At 40.2% G+C, this 19,641-nt stretch overlaps 1 protein-coding gene across 10 annotated transcripts in view; it reads left to right on the forward strand.

Moving 5' to 3' along the window:
- Positions 1–11,028: 11,028 nt before the first annotated feature.
- Positions 11,029–19,641, forward strand: part of GPBP1 (GC-rich promoter binding protein 1) — a 38,578-nt gene continuing 29,965 nt past the window's right edge. Inside the window, exons 1-3 of one of the 10 annotated variants that reach the window (XM_075021531.1) lie at positions 11,029–11,094; positions 12,037–13,097; positions 13,916–13,983. In XM_075021531.1, coding sequence (XP_074877632.1) covers positions 12,980–13,097; positions 13,916–13,983 — 186 coding nt within the window. In that variant the 5' untranslated portion in view covers positions 11,029–11,094; positions 12,037–12,979. Of the gene's footprint in view, positions 11,095–11,363; positions 11,670–11,734; positions 13,098–13,915; positions 13,984–15,674; positions 16,164–16,802; positions 16,911–19,641 lie in introns of those variants that run through there. The other 9 variants (XM_075021532.1, XM_075021533.1, XM_075021530.1 and 6 more) reach the window with 9 other exon arrangements.

Below are 19,641 nucleotides of genomic sequence, written 5' to 3' on the forward strand. Positions count from 1 at the left end.
CTTTCCATCTTTGACTGGTCTGGAATGCTGCTAATGCTCCTTAGCCTTTTTCAGTTTCATTCCCTCTAGATACACCAAACCCACTTTCTACCCCTGTTCCCTTGAAGCCTCAGCTTGGGCAAGGTAAAACAGCTTCTCATGAACACAGAACGTGTAACACATACACAGGCCTGTTCATCTTACCAACAAAATAGCATATAAAGTGCAGCAGGAAGAACCTCCAAATCAGGGAAGTACATATTTGCTACTACACACATTTTCTTAATAGGAATTGTCCCCGATTGGATGCAAGCAGCTATTTCCTAACTTCCGAAGTAGTTTACTCGCAGTCTTTCAACTGTTCAACATGATTAAGTTTTTCAATTGTATGTTATTTTACAGAAAAATCTTCCATTGTTAATTTGCCACTTAAAATCTCTTATCAGATTTAGAACTGATTTTTTTTATTATTATTATAATTCAGACCACTTTGATAAAATAGTATGAACTCATACCTCATACCTCTACCACAGCAGGTCATGAGGTGTGTTCCAGAGCTGTCATATAAGTTACAGCAAGAATTCTGGAAAAAACATAGGGCTCAGTGTTGTGAGCAGGGGGCTACAAGACAGGAGAAGGAAAAAAAAAAAAAAAAGTAAAACTTAACGGGATCTAAAGCATAACAGTGAAAAAACAAGCTTTTTTTTTTTTTTCCCTGTCTTTTCCTGAGATTCAGTTTGGCAGTTGGAAATTGCAGCTATACAGAAAAGTTTACAAATGTTCGCAGATTCTAATAGCTACAAAAGATGGTGAAAATCTGGATCCCGAAGGTTTGAAAAGAGCTGCTATAATCTTGTATCTGTGTGGGGACTGGATTTAGGTGGCAATACCTATAAGTGCAATTATGTTCCATGCTGTTACAACAGGTTTTACCTCCCAGTGGTTTTCACTGAGTACAGATCAGGATAAAGAGTGAGGATGGCAAAGTTAGTGGCATAAGCTTGTTTGAAGGGGGTGGAAAGAAGCAAGGATGTGATCATACCACCTCTTTTTCAATTAGCATTTTTCTCCAGAAACAGGGGTGTGAGTGTGGTATGCTCCTGAAGTGTAGCTTGGAAACCAAACTACCTTGTGCTTTTGTGGAGTCTGCTATGGCATTGGTATGGAGCTTCCACCAGGGCCCAGTGCTTTCACGCGTGGGCTTCTGCACTCTGCCTCACCTCCCTGAGCAGAAAGGAAATGTGAGATTGCTCTTTCCATTTTACAGGGACTCAGAGATAGCTGAACAAAATATGTGTATGCATATATACAATGAATCAAATAGTTACATCAATGCAAATGCAGTTTTCCATAGCTGCTGGACATAAAAGACCATGGGGAGTTCCATATTTCAGGGTGTCTTTTCTCTTGAATTGGAATCAAGAAGATGGGACAAAAGTCTGCCTAAACTGTTCTTTCTGAAGTAATGGGGGAGGACACAATTTGTGTCCATATTTTGGCTATATTTTATCATCTAAGTTATTCTCAGATCAAATAAAAAAGGAAAAATATTTTTAATTAATTTTTTTTGTTTCAATTGATTGAAACAGTCAAAAAAATTGAAAGAACTAAAATGAATTAGAAGAGAAGAATCCAGTCATCTAAAAAAAAAACCCCAAAAACAAAAACCAACCAAACAAAAAAAACCCAATACCCCAAAACCAGTAATGCAATGAAGCTGAACAGTTATAGGTGAGGAGTTGTAAGATAAGGAGTGCAGAAGCGCTAGAAGAAAATCTCTTAATCTCTAACATTTTTTTTCTCCTTTATTCTTTAAGAATAATAAAATTAAGTCTTACTTTCTGCACTCTTAGTTTTATGCTATCCTATCACGGATACATCCAACAGATATATGGTGACCAGAGAATACCATAACCATGTTTGAAGTCTTGATCTGTATCTGGGTAGTGTGAATGTTACAATATTTTTTCACTTCAGTCCACACTCTTCTAGCAAACCTGTTGCCCAAAGCCCTAGCATAATGGCCTCAAATAGCCTTTTCTGCAGGCATAATGACAAAAAGTAAAGCCTGCTTATTCAGGAAATGGAGCTGGTCTTAGACCCTTTGGCTGTATCTCTGCTAGTAAAATAAATATGCTCAGGGATGTTTCCTAGACATTAAAACCACCAAAAAGCATGGAATTACACACATCTCTGCTAGCAAAAGCTCTGCTTACTTCGGAGACCGCCTGTTGCAGATGGACTGTTGAACACAATGACTCCTGAAGGGTACTGAGGAGGCAGGCTTGTGGGAGCAGGGCACAAAGCATGCATAGACCATCCTAACAGTTTGATGTTATGGATGACTATGTGCCAGTGCTATTTAACTTACTGGGAAAGATAGAATTGTAAAGGTAAAATCGTAAAAATACAAGTTGCAATCTCCAACAAATCTCTGAGCTTCGAGGTGGGAGGACAGAAGGAACCCCACATGCGTATTAGGCACATCACTTACTACTTACTACATTGCTTGATGTGTAGATACCATGGTTCTGAGGATCGGTTTTGCAATAGAGGATGAATATGAGAAGTAAGTTTTTAAATCCCCTTTGTGTCTGTCTCCCAGTGCTTTAATTTTCATAAGTGCAAGTAACACAGCTTTCTGCAGTACTAACTGGACTCCCGTATAATGTTAGGAAGATTGACTTTTTAAAATAGCCTTGCTCACTTACCTCTCATGCCAAATTTTCAAAGGGAATAGTTTCCCTGACCTCCTTCCCAAGCTTTTAGTATTCTGCTATTTTTATAAAAATGAAAGTTAAATTTCTCCCTAAAGAACATGGATAAAAAGTTTTAAGTTATTTACTTTTCGTAGTAATAATAATAAAAAAATTAATTGTAGTAATAGGCAGAAGAGCTTATTTTTGGTGAAGCTTACCAACAGCCAGCAGATTTACAGCAAGGAGATGTTTTACCTGTTACAGTTTACAGCACGTGCATATAATGGCAGGACTGGTAATTACATAAGAGGTGGTATAATGTGAGCATAACAAATCTTTTTATTTAGGGGGATTTTTTTAATGGTTTCTTTTTTGTAAATTTAACAATTTCATCTGTGTATAATTATAAATAGTTGTAAACAAAAGGTTAGTAATTGTAGCAGGAACTTAGGCAGCCTAACTCTCCTGACCAAGCCACTCCCTCAGTTCCCCTCTACCTACCAGGAGAAGCAGCTTTTCAGTGAGCATTTCCTTCTGAATCATTCTTAATTGGAACGACAGTTTTTGTTTGGGTTCATTTGTCATTCAGTTTAAAGCACCAAGGGGTTTCTAGCTAGCTGGTATCTTGGTCAGTTTGCCCTCTGGCCTCTTTTACATGTTGCTTGCATAGCCTGTATCGAGTTTCTCCCTCTTTCTAGACTCGAGTCTTCCCCATCTGTTCCAAGCACCTGTAATGCATCCTCTCACTTCCCAGGTGGCATCTCCTTGCCTGTTCCTGAGCAGGGACTCACCCCCACGAAGCTCCTGCCCACAGTGGCTCCCTCAGGCATTTTACAGAGGTGGTCTAGGGAAGGCTTGTTATCAGGGACCTACCTTAGGCTGTACCCTACAACCCTCCTGGTTTTACCACAAAGGGATGGGATAATCCTGGTGTGAAGGGGATGAGCCCCATGTTCCCTTGAGGGCTCAGCTTTCCTGGGAAGGGCTTCTGGCTTAGAGAAAGTGGCTTTCTGATTGTCTTCATGCTGAAATGTGACTTCACTTGCAATGTAAATGAAAACAACTGTTGGTCAGCTACATACAGAAAAACAGATGACCACATACCTCCTCTGTATGCCTTGCCTGCACTGTTGGGCAAGGAGGAGTGTAGGAGTTTTTAATGAAAGGGTAGGCGAGTGATTAAATTGTAAACAATTAAGAATATGATGAGAAACAATTTCTCCTAAGTATAGTATTAAACCTCACTAGTTTTCATTTTATAGCATCTGCAGAAATGTCACGTTGTATGAAGAAAAAAGCCATCATGCTTTTTGGTGTCTCAAAATATTTTATATGCATACACAATAGCCATCATAATTTGAAAAATATTTACAGGAAACTTGCTTTTACTTAGTAAGGAAATGCTATTAACCATACTGGCAAAGTTAGTACAGTGTAATAGGATATCATTGCTTTGGAAGGACTGAGAAGGAGTATTTCCTAAACAGGAAGCCATGTACTTGTGTTTTGAGGTGTTTTGCCTATTTCTTTTGAGCCAGTTTATTATAACTAGCAAGCTTGCAGAAAGTATCATCACTGTCTTTTTAAAAGTTCACAAAGATACACAAGTGTTTATATTCTGCAAATGTGAAAACTAAGGCACAGAAAAGTTGAAAAAAACCCCACAACACAACAAAACCCTCAGCCAAAGCCTAATGTAGGATCTCTGGCAGAAGTGAAAATCAAAACAAGACAATGCTGATTTGAAGCTATTGCACCACCTTCGTGAAGTTTGTATTTCAGCGATTTCAAATTTAGAGTTATTTTCCACTTATTTACAAATATCAGGAGTTTCTCATAGCAACATACAAAAATGTCACTATGGAAGAGTGTAACTATCCCTTATGTTGGATGAGTGTCCAGTAGGAAAGAACTGTATCTCTAAATTTCCAATTCTGAACGAATAAAAGAGAGCATCTAAAATTTGTTCAGAGAGATCTGTAAAACAGCATAATGCAGCTCCAGGAAGATGAGTCTAAGAAAAAATTTCATTTGCTTTTGACTCTATTCACAGCCCTTCATACCATTAATTTCCTTGGGTCGCTTTTTTTTTGTGTGTTTTTTGTTTGTTTGTTGTTTTGGTTTTGGGGGCAAGGTTTCAGACGACAGAACCATACAACAGATAGTAGAAACCTCTGCTGCCTGTTTTTGGCTGTGAAGGGAAAAATAGAGAAAGAGGATCAGCTGAGAGAGAGGCAGGTTTCCCTCTTCAGCCTTTTGCATTTAACATCCTTAGAATACTTAAGATTTGCTGGGGCATTTCAGCCTGGTTTAAAGGTGGAAGAAACATTCTGCTAGTCAGAAAGCTGGTTTTAGTCTTTCTTGAAAATACTTGTAAGTGAATCTTGTTTTTGTCATGTGATGCTGCCCCCCCCCGCCCCCCAAGCTGATTGCTAATTAAGATAAGGAACTGCAACAGCTGAGCCCATTCTATCAATCTTGATAATAGTTCTTTTGAGGGATCATGCCACAAAACTAAGGAGATCTTTGAACTGTGAGTTATATCCCATGATGTTTAGTATATATGACAAAATCTAGGCTTCCAGTGGTTCTAGCAAACAGATCTAAAAAAGTGGTATAAGTTTGTGTCTTTTTTTGGGGGGGGGGACGGGACAGATTATTCTATTAATTAGGTCAGTTAATGTAGTTGGGAAGATACTGACAGACTTTTCTACATCCAATTCCTTCAGCAAGTCTGTCTGTGTAGAGAAACAACAGATCTCTGGGTCCAGTTTCCTAAGGTAAGCCTCTGTAGTAACTACACACACTTTTAAAAAACATGGTAATATGTACATTGATGGTAGGCAAAACTGGCAGAAAAACCTTACAAAAATTGTTTTCTTCACTTTACTTGGATGTGAAAAGTTTCTAAATTAATCTAGTCATTAAAAACTGGGGGAAATAAGATGTCAAGTTGGTGTCAATACAGATTTTTTTATTTTTTTTTTTTAAGAAAGAGGGATAAAGCAAATAGATTTGTCTCTGAAATGAACCTGCATTAAAATGAGATCTGCTCATATTTAAGTATGTGCAAGATCCTATCATCATGCTGGTCATCTGGTCTCCTTACTTCAAAAGTAACATGCTGTAAGTTCACAAGTTAGCTAGTTTCATTTTAGGGAAAATACAGGAATTTCATTTTAGAGAGAAAAGGGTAGGGTAAATACAAATATCTTATGAAAAATTAGTCACTTGATACTGTATGTTCTGTTTGTAATCCTTCAACTTGTTCCTTTTCATCTGAACTCTTTCTTGTTATTCATAGTTATTATTTTGAGTTCTTTCTGAAATGTAGAACAGTGGGTATTTGCTTGCTGTTATTTCACTTTCCTTGCATGGCTTGAAGGGGGGCAGAAGGGTGGAACAGGGCAGAAGTTGAGTACATTTAGGATTTACTTGCTTATTAATTTAGAGAAGGTGTATAACATGACTTTTTCCTTCAACAGAGTAAATATCATGTAGATAGCATTCACCTGGGACATATCTGAAGAACAGTTGTACCCTTCTAGCCCCAGTTCATTAGCTGGTTAACTTACATGAAAGGAATACTACTTAATGGAGATAAACCATTAAAATAGTTTCAAATAACCCTCGTTTTAATACTGCCCAACATTTCTGAAATGTATTCTTGGAGATGGATGCTTTTATTGTTAGAAGGAGAAAAGCTACTAGTCAGGCTGTTTTCAGTTACAATATAGGTGAAAAACTAGACAGGGAGAAGGTGCTCTTTCAAAAGCTTGATTCTTAATGATCTTTTTACCTCCAATTAGTATAAACAAAAGAATGGCCTCTGAGTTCTTATCCTGGCTTTTCACTAGTGTCACTAAGATATTGACTCTTTCAGGTAGAAGCAGCCATTATCTTGAGAGAGAGAAAATGGTCAATTAATTTCAATAATAGAGGTCAAATTTATAATTCTGTGTCATTCAAAATTAATACCTAGGTATTGCTTCAAAATATGAACCGTTACCTACAGCTTTATTGAAGTCTTTGCCCGGAATGCTGCTCTTTGATGCTGCTCATCAAAGTCAGTGGTAACTTTTTAATATTAAAGTTCTTCAGAAGAGAATGACTTAACAAGCATTTATGTTTTAATTTTCAGACCTGTTTGGTACTTGCTAATTGCATTAAAGTGCCTTGGACATGGAGATGCTCAGAACTCTTGAAAAATTGAATAACTAGAGATTATACATCCTATGATGCAAATAATAATGGTCAATTCTTTAATACAGTCAAATCACATTATCTTACTTGTGTAGGTACACCCACTGAAATCCTGAAGCAATTGGAAAAGTCATTTTACCTTCCTTTTGTGGAAGGGATAATACTTATAAATAGACAAGCCCAGATACTTTATACCAGTGTTCATCGTGTTACCGCAAATTGTAATGACTAGATGCTGCTATGCACTTTTGTATAATGCTTCCATTCTTTTAATTTTGTTACTTAAAATGTTTCATATTGTGAACATGAAGCTGAAAGATATTTAAAACTCTGCAATAAGGACTGTTTATTAGAACTTTGTTTGGGATCTGATTGTACAAATACTCCTCTGCTGAGAAGAACATACATTAGAGCTGGCTTTTTATTATTAATGTTAGGTGGACGTTTTCTTTCTAGTTTTTAAATATGGGGCTCATTGCATTAGAAGCTTTCTGGATCAAATCTGTATTAATCAGATTTTAAACCTGTTCTAAGAAAATTTTGATTTTGGCCTTCTGCCTGATTCTTTGGTTTAAATTGATTGTATATTGGGCACACTGGGTTTTTACTACAAGGTCAAGTGTTCTGTACATCTTCATGGAGTGACAGAAAAATGGAGTTCTAAGACTTGTATTTAAATAGGGATAGTTACTATTTGGAGCGAGTTAAAATGTTTCTTGTTTAAATTCTTATACCTCAGCATTTCCCACACATTTTTGTTTCATTGTATTTCTTCAATGTTTTCATATACTGATGTAGGCAGTCCCTGAATATGGCATGAGCTATCTTTCTCTTCAGTCATCTTGCAGTCTGTAGTCTGATCTATACCAAACAGAACCTTAAATTACATATAGTATTCGGAATACTAAATTTGGATTAAAGTGCTAAATGTGTTTTTCTTCTCTTTTCATCAAACTACCCAGAGGTACCTCAGTCATTCAAAACCAGTAATTCTTAGCTTGTTCTTAAATCTCAGCTGTTGTCTAAATTCCATGAGTTACCCTTTGCTTATATCATGGCTCATTGAAAAGTCTTTAAAAAATATGTGTGAGCTTCTGTGGCAAAAATCTTGGCCTACTTCTCCAAGCTTGCTTAACAAAAGAGAATGGTTCATACGGATATATCCTCCCCCTCTCCATATTAATTTCCAACGTAGATGTTGCCATAACCTCCTACAGCAGTTTTCCAAAACAGACCTGTTCTGCTCAGCCTAACTAGTTTCAGAAGCTGTTTCTCTTAAATATCGATTGCTTTAATGCCCTCACTCTCTTCTGTACTCTATGTACTTCTGAAGATCCAGGTACAGTTTGGGTTCAGAAGATCAATAACAAGTTTTACAACCAAAAAATGCTATAAATACTGCTTCACAGATTTGCCATTTTGACAGTCTTCTGTCTTTCCTCTTGCTCTTCATGACAGACAATGACTATTTTTATCCCAGGGTTTCTTCATCAGTAATGGAATATGTATGCTTTTATCAGTGTAGTTTAATTATTCCTCACACAGGCAAACCAACCTGTATTAGCAGAAACATTGTTTTGCTGGTATAAACTCTGTGTATACCAGGAGAACCAGCTGGTATAGTTAGACTATGCATGGCAGGAACCTCTTCATAAACCAAATTCACGTGCCAGTAGGCTTGCAAATTAATTCCTTTAAACTAAGGAATGCATGCTAAGAATGTCCTGTTGACTTTGCTGGAACTGCTTGAATGCTTGTGACGTGTAAACTCAAGTGCGTTAAAAGAGGAGAGCTCTTGGTTTGAATCCAGTGTGAGGTTTGCCACTGACCTCAGTTAAGTTAAGGACATCACCTCAGCTGTTTGTTGGGTCAAAGCCTTGCTTTTCATGAAGTGGAAATGGCATTATACCTTCTTTTATGGAACAATTAGAGATATAAATCAAACCCATTTCCCATTACTACTTTAAAGTAATTTCCCCAATGACTATGACAGCTTTTCCTGTGGTTACTAAAATTGATGTGGTTATTGTCACCAGCAGGAAATAGGACTGTGTACGAAGCAACACAAAAAGAAACCTATTAGGAGGACTGATACAGATAAATTTACAATCTCCTGCTACTTATTGTGTTTCTCTTTTGATACCCATTGTACGTAATGGATTGCGAGGCCAGAAGATGCTCAGAATAGCTGTGCAGTGTGGAGGCTTTAGCTGTAACTTGCTCAAATGAATTGAAAGGTCATTTCAGATCATTAATATAGCCTTAAGTGTCTGTTGTCAAGGTGGCCTGGAGATGCTTAATTGACTCTATACACTTTGTTTTCATACTACTTTGGGTTCACCCCTTGTCTTGTTTTCCTGTTGTCAAGGTGGCCTGGAGATGCTTAACTGACTCTATACACTTTGTTTTCATAGTGCTTTGGGTTCACCCCTTGTCTTGTTTTCCTAGGTACTGTTACCCATCGTATTTTAGGATTGTATATGTTGCTTTGGGACCTGTATGTGAACCCTCTGGTCAGATTTTTCTTGGTATTACACGTGTCTGAATCACGCAGCATAGTGAGTCCTGAGATGTTTTAGGTGAATTTTCCTGATGGAACAAACCCATTAGCTTCTAGCTGCTACCGCAGCATATGTCTGATGCAGGTTAAATTTATCAGTATGTAGGTTAGAAATTCGTATTCTGAAAACAGTTTTAATAATGAAACTTGAGAGTGTGGGCAGTTTCGGTACTGCGGTCCTAGTGACCACATGTAGATGCATCAGACTTGGTTCCTTGGCCGGCGCCGCGGTGCACAGTCGGGCCAGGTGGCAGAGCACGGCCCTGCCTTTCCAGTTTGTGGCTTCACGCTCGGCAACAGACTGCGAAAATAGCAGTGGGGCTGGGGGTATGGTCCGTCACCCTGCCTGGGAAGCCTGACTTCTGCAGCGCAGGTCAAGGCGAATAGCAGGACAAACAGTTTCACAGATGAGGTGGAGAAAGGAGATTGCAGTGCGGTCAAGGTTGTGATGGGAACCTGGAAAAAAAACCCACCGTTGCTGTTAGAAAGTGGAATTGGGGTTGGCTACTCAGAGTTGAGCTGAAGGTAGATGTGACCATAGCAGTTTCAGAGCTTCTGTCAGGTTTCTAAAGATGAATTTCTCATGTATTTTTCTACTTTCTATGTTTCTCGGTTGTTGACTTTTAGTACTTTTGTCAGTAGCTGTTGCTTGCTAGTAATTTTATCAAATGATGAGAATGGGTTATTTGGACAGCATATAGATGCCTGCAAAAATGCGTTTAAAAATCCTACTGTTTGTCAGGGCTTTGAGACGTTTTTGTGAAAAATCAGTGCACAATTTCAGTTCCTACAGTAATTTAAATCTCATAGTGGAAACGGTCACAGAAAGAAAATCCAGACTCCAACGCAGGCCCCAAACCCACCGGCTCGTGAATGCGTTAATCCCGACATTTGCTTCCCAGGCTGCAGAAACCTGCCACGCCTCTTCCGAAAAAGGCACACGCCGAACGACGGCAAGGACGTCGAGCGTATTTCCACCCGTTTGCTTGTAAACCGAAGCCGTTCCTCTCGGTTCAGCGAGGAGGCCGATGTCGCGGTCGCCCGCTGCGGCGGCCCTCGTTGGCCTTTCCGCTCGCCGCCGGCCCCGCGATCTAGCCCCGCCGCCCGGGCGCGCCCCGCTCAGCCCCGCGGCCCCGCTCCGCCGGCAGCGGTGGGGACCTGCGCTGCCGGGTGCCCGCTGCACCCCCGCCTCGCCGCGGGCTCTCCCCGGCACCGACCGCTCCGGCCCACGGACGAGGCGCGGCGGACCTTCCGCCGGGGCCCCCGCGGCGCCCGCCCGGGCCGGCTCGGCCGAGCCGCGGCCCGGCCTGAGCCCGCGTCGCGGTTTCGGCGGCCCGTTCGGGCACCTCGGCGCGGCGCCGCCGGGGCCGGTGGGGGCTGCGCCGCTGCGCGGTTAATTACGGCGGCGCCGGGGACTCCCGCGCTGGGGATTCCCCCGCCGCCCCGCGCGGAACGTTCGGGATTGTTCCGTGACGTCACGGCAGGGGGGCTCCCGCCGGCGGGGCGGGGGCGGGGTCGCACCCTCGGCGGCGGCGGCGGCCGGGAAGCCCCGCCCCGGGCTCCCGCGGGGTCGCGATGGGGGCTCTCGCGAGACTTGTGCGCGCAGAGCATTGCGGCTCAGAGCGGCGCCATTTTGGGAGCGAGGCGAGCGGGGTGTGTGTGTGTGTGTGTATGTGTGTGTCTGTGTGTGCGCGCGTGTGCGCGCGCGCGCGGCGCTCTCGCGCCCGTGGCCCCCGCGGCTCTCGGGGGGGGACGGACACGTATGGGGGGGGGGCCGCGGCCGGGCCCGGGGCACCCCCTCCCCTCCCCTCCCCTCCGCGCCCCGCCCCCCCGCTCCCCTCAGGGGCGGTCTGGCGGCGGCGGGCCGGCGGCGCGGAGGGGACCGGGGCGGGCACTGGCGTGCGGGGCGCCGGGCCGCCCCGTTCCCTCCCCCGCCGCGCGGCCAGGCCCGCCCTCGGGGAGGGCAGGGGGAGCCGCCTCCGGGGCCGGCGGGGGCGGCGCGGCCCCCCGGGAAGGCAGGGCGAGCGCCCAGCGCGGGCCGGCGGAGCCCTTGCCGGTGCCCGCCGCGGCGCCGCGACAAAAGGCCGGTCGTGGCCGGGGAGCTGGGGGCGGGGGGTCTGCCCGCTCACTCGGCGGGCGCGGAGCGGCGAGGCGAGGCTTCCCCCGGGGCGGGCTGGGGCTTCCCCCGGCGGCTGCTTCTGCGCTTCCGCTCGGTATCCCCGGCCCAGGTCAGCGCCTCCCTCCCGGTGCTCTCTGCAGACCTGTTCGTCCTCTCCAATAAAATGAGAAATGCCCGTTTCTTCGCCCCCCCCTCCCCCGCCTTTTTTCTTTTCTTTTTTTTTTTTTTTTTTTATTTCTTCTCTTCTCGGGGATGAGAGGCAGGAGAACGTTTTCGCTCTAGGCTGCGTTCTCCGATAAACGTGCCTGCTGCTTTCTCCTGGATGCGAGCGGAGGTTTAGCCGAGGGTTCTGTACTCGCGTTCGGTTCCCTGGTTGCATGTGTGTTTGCTTTTTAAGACTGAGGTTTATGTGTTTGTCTAGCGCCAGTTCGGATTTCGAAAGGGAAGACTGATTGTTCTGGTTCTTTTTACCGTAGGCAGTTTGGATTACAGAGGGAGAGAATCCTGGATGTTTGCAGCCTTTTGCTTCGGCTGGTAGGGAGGAAAAAAGGTGGAAACCGACCTGCAGCAGTTGCTTCTTGTGAAAGGGGAGAAATATCGGACACGGTTCTGGGATTATTTGTCCAAGTGCTTCGTCCTGAAAAGGCTTCTGAAACAATCAGTAGGCATCTGAGAAGTGAATTGGAAGTTTGAAGCCGCAAGCTTTTTCTTTGTAGCGGTGCCGAGCACCTCACCCTTGGATGCTTTTGTCCACATGGCATGGATACATGGCTAAACTTACCAAGTTCTGAATACTTCAGCTGCCAAAATAAAGTGCTTTCTTACTGTTAGATACTTCTTTCTTCTAGGCAACATTCCGTCTGAGTCATAGACATAACCAGTTTTGTTAACTGGCTCCAGGTTAAATGCAGCCTGAGTCACTGTGTAGACATTGCTGAAAAGTTTCATGGCAGGTATTTTTCCCCTTATCTTATTTTTTAGATTTTCTGACATAGCCTTCTGTCATTTTGCAGTGAGACCTATTTTCTAAATGAAGAATCTAATAGATGTTTGTTTATCATTTTTTCTTTTATGTTTTATTTAATATTTTTGTTGAAAAATGTTGTTGCCAATAAGCAGTATGGAGGTATCCAGATAGCTGTTGTTTACAAATGCCTCTGTTACCCGAAGCTAGGAAATGTTCCAGAGTTCAGATGTGAAATTTGGATTTTTGGCTTCACAGTTTGTGGTGTAAAAAGTGTATTTATTTCACCTGGAGCTGATGCTTCTTATAGTGATATGTCCGTGGAATAGACAAGAGAAGAACTTGTCAGAGAAAAAAAAACCTTTTTAAGACAGAGGGTTGGCAAATTTTGGAAGTAGCCTTGTGGAATCTGTAAGCAAGAAGGATCGGTAGCCGATTTCTGTGAGGTCAAATCTATGTCAAACAGCTACGAATGTAGTATCAACAAGAACTCTGGATATTATCTCAAGGAAAACAAACTGGAAAAATATAAATCACACAGTACTAACACCTTGTGCGGTCCTCTTGGATTAGGTAAGTGGTGTAGTGTTCATAAATCAACTTAGTTGAATATACATTTTATCAGTAGAGTGGTTAATCCAGTAACATTTACTGCCTTGAGGTGGTTGTTTTTTTGAGAATGTTGAAATGAGCTTGCAGAATCTAATTTTTACTTGCTGTTTTTAATAATTAATGGAATAATTCTTTAAGAATTTTAAGAATACGTGTATAAAGAGAAATGTGTAGGTAGGAGTGTGATTTTCCTGGGAGTTTAAAAAATAGGTACATCTAGACTGAATCCTTTGGTAACTTAACCTTCACGTTGATGTTGTAATCTCAACAATGAGCTGTTATAATTATTGAACAGGTCTGCTGGATGGCTTGCACATCTTAGTCTTTCCATTTGTTTTAGATGTTTTTGCAGCACGAAAGTACTTGCAATGTAGGGTGGTTTTTTGTCTGGTTTTTTTTTTTTTTTTTTTAATTTCCTTCCACTGTTCTTTGTCACTTATGGAAGCCAGATATTTTTTACCAAAAACTAGTTTACTGCCTGTGCAAACTAGCTTTTTAATGTGTTGTTATTTTAAGGTTGGGTTCAGAGTAATTTCCTATTCTGGAATGAGAATGAATGAGTCTGACTGGTTTGCAAGTATGACATTACAAAAAACCTTCACCTTTTTGGAAGGATTTAAAACAAAATTTAGTGGTGAACTAACTAATTTTGTGTGAACTAACTAATTTTGTGTGTTATTTTTAGATTTATTGCTGTCCCTCCGATAATGGTTAAATGTTTCTGAAGAGAGATATAGTTTAAATGTTGAAACTAATATGTTTATACGATGTTTTTGTAGATTTGCATTCAGCTGAATTGCTACTGCCTCAAAGAAAATTAAGATGGACAGAACAACTTAATTCAAAAGTCAGTGGTAATTTTACTTAAGTTCTCTCCCCCCTACCCCACCCTGATTATTCATAAAGCTTTAAATAATTAAAGCATTATTGGGTAGACTGTAAACCGAGTGTCTGGTAAAGGTGACGTATTTACTGTAGTAGCCACCTTTTAAAAACATTTTCAGAGCTTCTGCAATACTAAAGTATTAGTAGTAGTGTGCTAATGAAAAAAAAAAAGTTTTTCTCTAAGGGCAATGCAAAGATGGCTGGCAAGATGGCTTGTGTTAAAGCCTTATAGAAAAAGTTAAGTTAAGCATGTGAAACTGTATCTAAAGATTACTACAGTGTTTTTTTTCCCCTGTAACTTGTTATTTTGACCACAAACGAAAGACTTGCATCTAAATAAGTTTTTTAAATTCTCAGGCTCAGTGAAGTAGTTCTGTTCTGTGTGTTGTCTTGTAAGTATCTGAAAGTTGATCTCACTTGAGTATTTTGCTTTATTTGGATGGCCTTGCTGTTTTGTTATTTTAACTTCTATTTCAGTTTTGTTGTTTTGAAAAAATGGAAGATGTGGAACATGAATAGAAGGCTGTTTCTGTAATCTCTTGTGGCTGTGGCTTGTGGGCTCTTCTACATAGAGTCTCAGTGTGGCTGGGGATTCACTGTATGAACTGAGCCACATGTGAAGGAACCAAACCAACAGAGAAGAATGATCTTCCTCATTCCTTTATTTGTATTAATCTGTGTTTTGTTTGAAAGCATTTGGTAAATGGAAAGAGTTCAGGCCATTTCATTTGATTTTTGTCTGTCGTATGGTCATAAACAATAGTAATACAAGTACTTCCTTCTTAACTTGTAGGAAAAGTGATGTGTCTCTTTTTTCAAGCTATTAACTTGCAGTGCTGTGAGATACTTTTACCTCTTGACAAGACGGTCTCGCTGAAATCAAGGAGCAGCAATCCCCCACTTACTATTTTGGTGACATCTTTATCTGGACTCTTTCCCTTCTGGATGTTTTGAAGAGTTTGCTTTTTAACTTCATTACATTAATTCTGTCTTTACATCTCTCTGTCTGCTGGTAGGATAATTCTTTTTCTTTTCACTGTGTTTGCACTTGGGAAGTGCAGTTGTTCTTGCTTGCATGCAAATGTATTTGACAAGGATTCAGGTGTGTTTTCCAGCTGTGCCCTTGTACCCTAAGCAAAATTCATACTTGGGTAAGGCCCACTGGGGAGAAAATGTCTAGCATGCTGGTCCACTTTAATGCTTTCTTTAGGTTTTCATTTGTATAGTGCTGACAGTCTGTTAAGTGGTTTGCAGACAACTATGAAGATAAGGTCCTTGCCCCCAAGAGCTTGTCTTAAGGCTTGTCTTAAGGCTACATAGCTCTTGTACTGGAATAACTGTCAGCAGCTTGGCTCTTTTACTGATGCGTGTATTCGGGTAGAATCCTAAACTGGGTACATTTGTATTGAGAAATTGTCTTGAATGGTGTAGGCTGCTGTGCTGTGTGAAAAAACTGTTGGTGGAACCTTTTAAGAGTAAGCAGAGTTTAAAATAGCAGCAAAGCTTAAGTGGAATTACATCTGTAAAGTGATATAGGTAAATTGTGTAGATATTTAGCTTTGTTACTACTTCACAAGTTAATGTACTTTACGCTCCCCCCCCCCCCCAATTCTAATGAGATTCTTCTGTTTAAAATGTGTGGATAAAAGTGTGACAATCATAGTTCATTAATAATTTCTGGGGAAGCTGCTTTTATTTATTTTTTAGTACTAGGAGTAAATTCTGTCCTGCAAGGAGAACTATTTGCTGACCTTATTAGAAACGAACTTGAATGAGACTTGGCATGGTTTTTGTTTTGGCTTTTGTTACTGTGTGTGTTTGAGCAGTAGTATTACACAGTAACTGATGATAATGCCCTATGTGGTGCTATCAACTCTTCCACAATCATCTCCTTTCATATTTTGGGTAAACATAGTCAGGGAAACATCTGAAATACACAGAATTGTTTTTAGTGCTTTATATGTTCAGGATATGTCAAAACTGCTACCTTTTTCAACTGCTTTTCCTTCAGATCCTTGTGAAGACTCCAAAGTACAAGAGAATTCCTGGTGATTTTGTTACATAATGTATGCTGAACGGGGTGGTGATGTTATTGCGCTAACACTTCAGCTTTTGGACTTTGAACCTTGCAAAGGGCAGGAGGTTAGCATTTATCTAGCTTTCTGCTAAATGGTACTGCAAGTGTGTAGGGTTTCAAGCAGAAGGAACCTGGTTGTAGTTTACCTTCAAATATGAAGTTATTCTGTGTTATGTAATAAGTTTTTGTTTTTTTGTTTTTTGTTTTTTTTTAAACTTATGTTTTGGTACAGTGCAAGAAGGAAAAATTTTTTTGGATAAAAATGATGATTAAGTTATTCAAAGCTCTCATTAACTTTGACTGTTTCTAAAACATTTCCTAAAAGATGTTTTTATTGTGTGACATTAATACTTGATTCACAGAAGTGATATAAACCCTGTTGCTTATGAACTGTATCTATATATGGAAGGAGGACTATACGTTAAAGAGCAGTGGTTGGGATTTTTAGAACACTAGTGTACCCTCAAGTTTGCTGACATTATAGATCCTTATGCAAAACAAAGTGTGCTTTAGTTGTTTCATCTTCACATAAGGAACTCAAGCTCTAAGTAGAAATGAAGGTGGGTTTTCGTTATTTTTGTTTGTTTTGTTAAGTCACTCTAAAACTAGGTTTTAGGGCTGTGGCTCTACTAGAGAATGTGTTGGCTTTAAATAGTTAAAAAATTGACCATTACAGTTTGACTCCATACACTTCTCATACCTAGGCATGTCATAAGACTTTTGGAAGATTTGGCAGAGGACCTCACTCCTTCCTCAGTGTTCTGCAGGAAGCCTTAGTTGTCATACTTCTTCTTAAAAGATGAGGCAAGAAGGTAAATTAAAAAAACAGTATGGGTATTTTCTTCTATTCTTCCTTGTTGTCCAGTGCTAGAATACTCATCATAACAGTTCTGTATTGGATGGTGGGGACAGTGAGACAAAACCAGGAGATATTATTACCTGCTCTGCACTAGCACAGTTAAGAAAGAAGAGGCTTCAGCTGAATTGTTCAGAACATGTTAATGTCTGTTGAACCAGTGGGATAGAAGACCTTTAAAGGTTCAGCTCTCTTTCCTTTTATTGGAGGTGTGAGTCTTTGACAATAAATTTTAGAAAACCAAAGAACTTAAGAGAATTACCATATCCAAACTTAACATTGTTTGTAAATTACATGTCTGTAAAACCTCTTCTACACTGAAGTATAGCGGGGGGAACACATGCACACTTTCCCTTCAAAGTATTAAGAGGTTGGTTGTAGAGTTTTAAGCTTATTCTGTTATTGTGGCTGTGCATTTACATGGAGAGAAAAGAAAAGAAATAGTCTTCGGTTCAAGTAGTTGTCATGCTTTTGCAGCAATTTGTAATCAGTAGAAATGCTTCCATTTTCAAAAACACCATAAAGCTTGTGTTAGGGTTTGAATATTATTTTCTGTTTTACTAACATGCAAATTTTGGCTAGCAAAATAACTTGAAATTAGATTATTTTACTCTGTTCAAACTAAATGAATCACAGAGTAAGGAAGATCTCTAATAAGCTGTGTCTTTAAAAGGTGAATGAAAATTGAGATGTATAGAGTTTAAACAAAAGTGTTTAAAGCTTGCACTTGTCAACTTCAAATTAGTGCTATTCTTGACTGGAGATAACAAGAAAGGATCTGTTATCAGAAGAAATTTTTTTGTTTAAAAGACAATGTGTCTTGTGGTAGAATGAAAAACTTTTGATGGAGTGGATTATTTGAAAAGCCTGCTTAGTTTGAGAAAAATCCTGAACGTTTCTGTTTATGAAGAAGAGAGACTCTGTAGTCTGATGGCTGGGACTTGTGTATCTAGTTTCTTTGCCTAATTCAGGCAAAACTTTTTAGTTTTTCTATGGCTGATGCTAAATAGGTGAAATAAACATTTGAAGCTGGCCCAAGATGGGAGACTTGAAGGGTCAATTTATTCTGTAGCTCATTTATTCCGGAGTTGCTCTGTTTTAGTTAGAACTTTGCTGGCTGATGATGCTTCTTCAGAAAAAAAAAAAAAAAAATTACCTTGGCAAATAGCTTTCTCTTTTTGTTGTTATGAAATGCAGTACAGTTGGTGTTTGGCATATCTCTGAGAGTAAACATTAATTTTTAATTCCCTCCTAGAAAATTGTGTGCTGCCTTTCACTTCTTATTAGATCGTCACTCTTTTTTAAGATGTCATACAGACTTGCTTATTGGACCCTTCTGAAATTCACATATGTGCTTCTTTTGTCTTCCTGACTTAATAAGGATTTGATATACTTGCTGTAGCTCATTACCAAGGAAGCAAAGCAGCAGCAGTAGTAACAAACTTGAGACACTGAATAGTGTATAACCGTTTATTTTTTCTATTGTTATAACAACACTATAGTATACTTCAACTCTGATGGCTTACAACATTCTTTTACCCCATTTATAAATATTATACTAAAAATTATGGTGACAAGGTGAGGGTGGGTTTTCATACAAGTGTGTAGCTGAGGGGTGGAGTTAAGGTTCCCACATGTAGTTTGTGGTGTGCTGTACTTATGGTGATAGTAATCTGTGAGGTATCAGCTAAAAGATCATAGGTATGTGCCACTTAGATATGCGTACGTACTCATCTTAGACTTTCCTGAAAACTATGAATATGCATATATGCATGTGTTTTTAACACTTATTCTGTTCATGGGTTTCTCTATGAAAATCAATAGGTTGAATTTCTAAACTGGTCTTCAGGGAGCATCAAGAAATCTGAATGCATACATGCCTTCTAACTTTGGGAATTCATGGCCTGAAGCTTCCTTATTTATTTTTTTTTTTTCCTGTTAATAACTTTACTACTTCACTCACAAGCTTAAGTATTCCTAGCTGTTTGAGTTTATATTGCCTTTATTTTAATCATCTTCTGGCAGTCTCTGAAATACCTGGTGTCCCGGAAACTTTCCTTTAAAATAACACAGGCTATTCACAGAGCATGAGAAGTATAGAAGCTGAAAATGCAGAACTATTTTTCCTTGTTTCTAGCTTCTAGTGAGATGGGTTTAGCTGTCGTCTTTTTGTTTTTCCTAATTTTTAGCATTATTTTAAAATTTGTTTCTCCTATTAAATTTTGGTCAGCTCCATTTAAATTGGACGTATTTACTAATGGGAAACCCAAATGGTAAGATGTCAAATGCATAACAATCTTTTAGTAAACTAAATTTTTAGATTGTAGGTGGTTTGGCTATTTTACTATTATGCTGACCAGCCTTTTCCTTATTATATTGATGTCACCATTTTTATCTGTTTCTTTGTGTTGGGACGTTATAAAAAAGCAAAGCTGTTTTTATTTATTCTGGTAGTTCAGGCAAATAGTGTTACCAAATGTATCTTGCCAACAGTAATGAAACCTGTCTTAAATATTGAAGACAGCTTTCTGGGCTAGGGAAGTATTTTTGTTTTGTACACTTGAAGAGACCTCCCTGAAGTTGGATCTCTTCAACACCAGTGGGACTGTCTTTCCTCTGCCAGCTAAATACTTGTTAGACAAGTTAGACAACATGCCCTTAAAGTTGGGTGGGGACTGTCTCTGATC

The sequence above is a fragment of the Buteo buteo genome, chromosome Z, assembly GCF_964188355.1.
Source record: "Buteo buteo chromosome Z, bButBut1.hap1.1, whole genome shotgun sequence".
NCBI classification, from domain to species: Eukaryota; Metazoa; Chordata; class Aves; order Accipitriformes; family Accipitridae; genus Buteo; species Buteo buteo.